At 45.4% G+C, this 8,055-nt stretch overlaps 1 protein-coding gene across 1 annotated transcript; it reads left to right on the forward strand.

Annotated features, from left to right (window-relative positions):
• Positions 1 to 1,830: 1,830 nt before the first annotated feature.
• Positions 1,831 to 7,330, forward strand: LOC127930368 (myosin-11-like). Its single transcript, XM_052520040.1, has 3 exons — positions 1,831 to 1,862; positions 6,321 to 6,564; positions 7,127 to 7,330. The coding sequence occupies exons 2-3, from the start codon at positions 6,397 to 6,399 to the stop codon at positions 7,328 to 7,330; spliced, it is 372 nt and encodes a 123-aa protein (XP_052376000.1). The 5' UTR covers positions 1,831 to 1,862; positions 6,321 to 6,396.
• Positions 7,331 to 8,055: the final 725 nt, after the last annotated feature.

Consider the following 8,055-nt stretch of genomic DNA (forward strand, 5'->3'; position numbering starts at 1 on the left):
TCAGCACAAACAAACTGTTACCAGGGTAATGACAGCACATCAAACTGTTACCAGGAATAAGCACAAACAAACTGGTTTGACAGCACAAACAAACTTACCAGGGTAATGATAGACAAACAAACTGGTACCAGGAGTAATGACATTTCACAAACAAACTGGTACCAGGCTAATGACAGCACAGACAAACTGGTACCAGGGTAATGACAGCACAGACAAACTGGTACCAGGGTAATGACAGACAGACAAACCGGTACCAGGATAATGAGGTACCAGGGTAATGACAGACAAACAAACTGGTACCAGGGTAATGACAGCACAAACAAACTGGAACCAGGGTATGATATCACAAACAAACTGGTACCAGGGTTCTGTGGTAGGAAGAAAGACAAACTGGTACCAGGGTAATGACAGCACAAACAAACTGGTAAATGATGCACAAACAAACTGGTACCAGGGTAATGACAGCACAAACAAACTGTTACCAGGGTAATGACAGCACAAACAAACTGGTACCAGGGTAATGACATCACAAACAAACTGGTACCAGGGTAATGAAGCAGAAACAAACTGTTACAATGATATCACAAACAAACTGGTACCAGGGTAATGATATCACAAACAAACTGGTACCAGGGTAAACAAAATGGTACCAGGGTAATGACAGCACAATATGTAGGCTAATGATATCACAAACAAACTCAGGGTAATGACAAACAAACTGGTAGGGTATGAACAAACAAACTGGTAAGGGTAATGACAACACAAACAAACTTACCAGGTAGGACCACAAACAAACTGGTACCAGGGTAATGACTCAAACAAACTGGTACCAGGATAATGACAACACAAACAAACTGGTACCATTGACAGATAACAAACTGGTACCAGGGTAATGATGGTACCAGGGTAATGACAGCACAAACAAACTGGTACCAGGGTCATGAAACTGTTACCAGGGTAATGACAGCACAGACAAACTGGTACCAGGGTAATGACAGCACAAACAAACTGGTACACGGGTAATGATAGCACAAACAAACTGGTACCAGGGTTGACAGCACAAACAAACTGTTACCAGGGTAATGACAGCACAAACAAACTGGTACCAGGGTAATGACAGCACAAACAAACTGGTACCAGGGTAATGACAGCACAAACAAACTGGTACCAGGGCAATGATTCACAAACAAACTGGTACCAGGGCAATGACATCAAAACAAACTGGTACCAGGGTAATGTTTAGCACAAACAAACTGGTACCAGGGTAATGACAGCACAAACAAACTGACCAGGGTAATGACAGCACAAACAAACTGGTACCAGGGTAATGATTGGTACCAGGGTAATGACAGCACAAACAAACTGGTACCAGGGTAATGACAGCACAAACAAACTGGTACCAGGGTAATGACAGCACAAACAAACTGTTACCAGGGTAATGACAACCAAACAAACTGGTACCAGGGTAATGACAGCACAAACAAACTGGTACCAGGGTAATGACATGACCAGGGTATCAACAAACAAACTGGTACCAGGGTAATGACAGCACAAACAAACTGGTACTAATGATAGCACAAACAAACTGGTACCAGGGTAATGACATCACAAACAAACTGGTACCTCAAATCGTTGGCTGCTGTCAAATTTTGGTCACCATAGAGACGAGGAGGAACTCCCATCTCTTCCACGGGCGGAGCGGGCCGGTTTAAATACCTTGGTTGGATGCTTCATCCAGTGGAAGAATAGTTCAACCCTCATCAGTTTATCTGTCCGTCCCGCTATCTCGTGGAGTAACGTTTACCCAGACAACTTTGTAGGATATACATCCCGAGTCCATCATCTACCGGAGAAAGACTAAAGTGAGTATTGAGTCTGCTTCCTTTTAAATAAATGTGGCCGTATGCGAATAGTCTACCGGTAACAGCCTGCCGTTCTTTACAGACAGACATATAGAGAGGTCTGTTACTGCGTGCAGGACAGCGTTGTTTGAACACGGAAATATATATCTATTGTCAGTTCTGTTAGAAGAAAGACCGTTGGAAAATGAAATATGCTACAAGGTTTTAGGCGGGCTGCACCTGTTCAGGTGCTACGTGTTGCTTTGCAATGTTTCAATCAACAATGTGCACTTTATTGGACTTTCAGATGTTGTTGTCGCTAAATTTAGATGACGTTTCGACTTTTCCATGTAGGACCCGATCCCCTGGGTCTCAGCTTGTGTTTTAGTGTTGTGGTGATATAAGGGTTTAGTTGGGTTGGGTTTGAACAGGCAATAAGCACGACACTACCTACCTACTGTGCCATAAAGGTTTAGACCTCTTGACAGAGGCTGTGTTTACGTACAGGCTAGTAATAGTGATGTTTATGCAGGTGATAGACTTTTTCCAACTGCCATTTCATTTATTAGCATGTCACCTGTGCAACAATTCATAGACCTAAAAATACTAACATCATCACCAGAAGTTGGTTTGACACCCGAGTGGGATCAATCCCATTTCAACTCCCATCTATTCAAAATACAACCATCATCACCAGAAGTTGGTTTGACTCCTGAGTTGCAATGCCATGTTGTGTTCTATTCTACAACCATCATCACCAGAAGTTGGTTTGACACTGTTGTCAATCCCATGTTGTGTGCTGTCATGTTGTGTTGTCTTACTGATGTTGTGATGCTGTCATGTTGTGCTGCTGCCATGTTGTGTTGCTGTCATGTTGTGATTGAACCATGTTGTGTTGCTGCCATGTTGTGCTGCTACCATGTTGTGTTGCTACCATGTTGTGCTGCTACCATGTTGTGCTGCTGCCATGTTGTGCTGCTACCATGTTGTGCTGCTGCCATGTTGTGCTGCTACCATGTTGTGTTGCTGCCATGTTGTGCTGCTGCCATGTTGTGTTGCTGCCATGTTGTGCTGCTACCATGTTGTGCTGCTACCATGTTGTGCTGCTGCCATGTTGTGCTGCTACCATGTTGTGCTGCTACCATGTTGTGTTGCTACCATGTTGTGCTGCTGCCATGTTGTGTTGCTACCATGTTGTGCTGCTGCCATGTTGTGCTGCTGCCATGTTGTGCTGCTGCCATGTTGTGCTGCTGCCATGTTGTGCTGCTGCCATGTTGTGATGCTGCCATGTTGTGATGCTACCATGTTGTGATGCTACCATGTTGTGATGCTACCATGCTGTGTTGTCATGTGTTGCTGCCTTGCTATATTGTTGTCTTAGGTCTCTCTTTATGTAGTGTTGTGTTGTCTCTCTTGTCATGATGTGTGTTTTGTCCTATATTTTTTATTTTATTTATTTTTAATCCCATCCCCCGTCCCCGCAGGAGGCCTTTTGCCTTCTGGTAGGCCGTCGTTGTAAATAAGAATTTGTTCTTAACTGACTTGCCTAGTTAAATAAATGTTAAATAAGAAATAAATAGATGTGAATGCGGTGACCAGAGACTACGCTGCCTAGTGACTGACTGATTGACAGGTCATCATGTTGGTGTCAACAGTAACGCTAGGCTGGAGCTGGCCACAGGAGACGAGACACTGACTGGACACACAGTTCCCTTATAAGGAATAGAAGTGGTTAAGTCCCTGGCTGTGCCCTTAATCCTATGGGCCCTGGTCAAAAGTAGTGCACTACGTAGGGACTAGGATGCCATTTGGGACGCAAACCCCTAGCATCTCTCTGTATCGGGCCGTCAGAGGCAGTGGGCTTTGAGGAGAGGCTTCAACCAAACATGGTCATCGTTATCGTCCTCCCAGCATGGCTTATCAACCCCTGTTTCAAGGCTTTATAGCTGCAGTTATCCTGCTTATACTTTACATATTCTATGGCGTCGTGGTCATGGGCAGGCGGAGCTGGGCTGCTGCAAAGCCTTGTGGGTCCTGGGACCCGCAGCAGGGAGAGAAGAAGAGCTGTCAGTGAGTAATGATGACGTGGACCATGCAGTTCACTATATGAAGAGGGGTTACCTGAGAGGCAGATTGATAAGTGAGGCTGTACATTTATTTATCTGTATATTTATCTATGCGGTTGTAGGAGATTGGGAATGAGAACCTGAATAAATAACTATTATATAATAACTATTAAATAATTATTTAACAAATTAATTGAGATTGAAACTGAAGCTGTAGATCGATATAACGAGGCATTGGAGGACGAATTTAAAATGTGCTGTTAAACCACAGAGTGATACAGAGAGAGACAAGAGAGGGGGAAGAGAGAGACTGGACAGAGACAGACAGACGGGCGGACGGACAGACAGACGGACAGACGGACAGACAGACAGACAGACAGACAGACAGACAGACAGACAGACAGACAGACAGACAGACAGACAGACAATCAGACAGACAGACAGACAGACAGACATGACAGACAGACAGACAGATGGACAGACGGAATGTTTCTGAGGTCTAAAGTAGCATTTCCTTTAATCACTGTGATTGTTGTTGTTTGAGTTGATGTTTCCCTCCCCATCAGAGGGATAGTTATAACATCATACTCTTCTCCCCCTCTATCTATATCTCCTTCTCCTCCTCTCTTCCTATATCTCTCCTTCTCCTCTCTTCATCTCTCCCTCTCTTCCTATATCTCTCCTTCTCCTCCTCTCTTCATCTCTCCCTCTCTTCCTATATCTCTCCTTCTCCTCTCTTCATCTCCTCCTCTCTTTCTCTATCTCCTTCTCCTCCTCTCTTCATCTCTCCTCTCTTCCTATATCTCTCCTTCATCTCCTCCTCTCTTCCTATATCTCTCCTTCTCCTCCTCTCTTCCCATATCTCTCCTTCTCCTCCTCCCCCTCTTCCTATATCTCTCCTTCTCCTCCTCTTCCTATATCTCTCCTTCTCCTCCTCTCTTTCCATATCTCTCCTTCTCCTCCTCTCTCTTCCTATATCTCTCCTTCTCCTCCTCTCTTCCTATATCTCTCCTTCTCCTCCTCTCTTCCCATATCTCTCCTTCTCCTCTCTTCCTCTCCTCTCTTCCTATATCTCTCCTTCTCCTCCTCTCTTCCTATATCTCTCCTTCTCCTCCTCTTTCCTATATCTCTCCTTCTCCTCCTCTCTTCCTATCTCTCCCTCTCTTCCTATATCTCTCCTTCTCCTCCTCTCTTCCTATATCTCTCCTCCTCTCTTCATCTCTCCCCCTCTTCCTATATCTCTCCTTCTCCTCCTCTCTTTCCTATATCTCTCCTCCTCTCTTCATCTCTCCCCTCTTCCTATATCTCTCCTTCTCCTCCCTCTTTCCTATATCTCTCCTTCTCCTCTTCATCTCTCCCTCTCTTCCTATATCTCTCCTTCTCCTCCTCTCTCTTCATCTCTCCCTCTCTTCCTATATCTCTCCTTCTCTCTCTTCATCTCCTCCTCTCTTCCTATATCTCTCCTTCTCCTCCTCTCTTCATCTCTCCCTCTCTTCCTATATCTCTCCTTCTCCTCTCTTCATCTCCTCCTCTCTTCCTATATCTCTCCTTCTCCTCCTCTCTTCCTATATCTCTCCTTCTCCTCCTCTCTTCATCTCTCCCCCGCTTCCTATATCTCTCCTTCTCCTCCTCTCTTCCTATATCTCTCCTTCTCCTCCTCTCTTCCTATATCTCTCCCTCTCTTCCTATATCTCTCCTTCTCCTCCTCTCTTCCTATATCTCTCCTCCTCTCTTCATCTCTCCCTCTCTTCCTATATCTCTCCTTCTCCTCCTCTCTTCCTATATCTCTCCTTCTCCTCCTCTCTTCCTATATCTCCTCCTTCTCTCCTCTCTTCCTATATCTCTCCTTCTCCTCCTCTCTTCCTATATCCCTCCTTCTCCTCCTCTCCTCTTCATCTCTCCCCTCTTCCTATATCTCTCCTTCTCCTCCTCTCTTCCTATATCTCTCCTCCTCTCTTCCTATATCTCTCCCCCTCTTCCTATATCTCTCCTTCTCCTCCTCTCTTCCTATATCTCTCCTCCTCTTCCTATATCTCTCCCCTCTTCCTATATCTCTCCTTCTCCTCCTCTCTTCCTATATCTCTCCTGCTCTCTTCCCATATCTCCTCCTCTCTTCCTATATCTCTCCCTCTCTTCCTATATCTCTCCTTCTCCCTCTTCATCTCTCCCCTCTCTTCCTATCTCTCTTTCCTCCCTCTCTCCTCTCCTATATCTCTCCTCCTCTCTTCATCTCTCCCTCTCTTCCTATATCTCTCTTTCTCCTCCTCTCTTCCTATATCTCTCCTCTCTTCATCTCTCCCTCTCTTCTATATCTCTCTCTCTCCTCTCTTTCACATCTCCCCTCTTCCTATATCTCTCTCCTTCTGCTCCTCATCTCTCCCTTTTCCTCTCTCTTTCTCTCCCTCTCCCTCAGCTTTGAGACCGACCCTCCAATTACTGACCCTCCAATCACAGACAACCTTCCTGTCACCGACGACGACCTTCCCAAGATGGCTGCCGACTCCGCCTCTGACGACAGCAAGTTCCTGCGGCAGGACGACGACTTCAGGAACAGTGGTGTGGGGCAGGCTGATTGGTCGGCCAAGAAGATGGTGTGGATCCCGTCAGAGAAGGAGGGGTTTGAGGCCGCCAGCATCAAGGAGGAGAAGGGAGACGATGTAAGGATGTTACACCCAAATGGCACCCTATTCCCTATTTAGTACACTACTTTTCACCAGGGCCCTAGTAAATCTTCCTCCTCCTCTTCTTCCTCATCTTCTTCTTCCTCCTCCTCCACCTCCTCATCTTCCTCTTCATCCTCTTCCTCCTCATTTTCCTCCTCTTCCTGCTTTTCCTCTCCCTCCTTCTCCTCCTCTTCATCTTTTCATCCTCTTCCTCCTCCTCCTCCTCCTTCTCTTTCTCCTCTTCATTTTTCCTCCTCTTCCTCCTCTCTCCTCTCATCTTTTCCCTCCTTCTCCTCCTCTTTCTCCTCTTCATCTTTTCCTCCTCTCCTCCTTCCTCCCCTCTCATCTTTTTCCTCCTCTTCCTCCTTCTCCTCCTTTCTCCTCTTCTTCCTCCTCCTCTTCCTCCACCTACTCATGTTCCTCCTCATCCTCTTCCTCCTCATTTCCCTCCTCTTCTTCCTTTTCCTTCTGCTCCTGATCTTCATCCTCCTCTTCCTCCTTCTCCTCCTCTTCATCTTTTCCCTCCTTCTCCTCTTCCTCTCTCTCTCCTCTCCAGGTGCTGGTAGAGTTGGCTAACGGTAGGAAAGCGACAGTCAACAAGGATGACATCCAGAAGATGAACCCTCCTAAGTTCAGTAAGGTGGAGGACATGGCAGCTCTAACCTGTCTCAACGAGGCCTCTGTCCTCCACAACCTCAAAGAGAGGTACTTCTCCAGCCTCATCTACGTGAGTACACTCTTACAACAAATGGGTTCCTAAAGGGTTCTTCAGTCCCCATAGGGAGAAGCCTTTTGGGTCCCTTGTAGAAACCTCTGTGGAAAGGGTCCTATATGGAACCCAAAAGGGTTCTCCCTGGAACCAAAAGGTTCTACCTGGAACCCAAAAAGTGTTATTCAAAGGGTTCTCCTATGGGGATAGCCGAAGATCCATTTTAGGTTCTAGATAGCACTTATTTGTTCACCTTTTACTGCAGTGGGCTAAATCAGCACAGAGTGTTTCTGGGTCGTCTTAAACAAATCTCTTTGAAACAAAAGTATACACCTCACACACATGGTTATGGGCTGAAATAAAGATACCATGTCAGATACAGAGTTGAAATGTATTCAATGTTGAGTTTGTATCCCAGTATTACACTTTATATACATCTCAGAAGACTGAAATCTAACAAAAACCAGTTGACGAAGAAACACAGAATTCTCAGCGGGTTTTCTCTGAATAGTGTTTATAAAATGATCATATGAATAACATTCCACCCATGAGGTACTGGAGGTGATTTGATCATTTGACTGCAGGAAAACGCATACAAGTGTATAGACAATATCCGCAGACTTGCACACACACACACAAACACACACACACACAAACACACACACACACACACACACACATGATGTCAATGAGCAATTTGTGCTGAAGTTTTGTCGTAATGTACAGAACAAAAATGATGATTTTGTTGTAACTGTATGTTGATCCTAACCTTTCCT

Source organism: Oncorhynchus keta, chromosome 5 (genome assembly GCF_023373465.1).
Source record: "Oncorhynchus keta strain PuntledgeMale-10-30-2019 chromosome 5, Oket_V2, whole genome shotgun sequence".
In the NCBI taxonomy this organism is placed as follows: domain Eukaryota; kingdom Metazoa; phylum Chordata; class Actinopteri; order Salmoniformes; family Salmonidae; genus Oncorhynchus; species Oncorhynchus keta.

Excerpts from the sequence above, each read along its gene's own strand:
- LOC127930368 (XM_052520040.1), top strand. The coding sequence starts at position 6,397 with ATGGCTGCCGACTCCGCCTCTGACGACAGCAAGTTCCTGCGGCAGGAC. Across the intron at positions 6,565-7,126 it reads AGGAGGAGAAGGGAGACGAT|GTGCTGGTAGAGTTGGCTAA; the intron begins GTAAGGATGTTA and ends TCTCCTCTCCAG.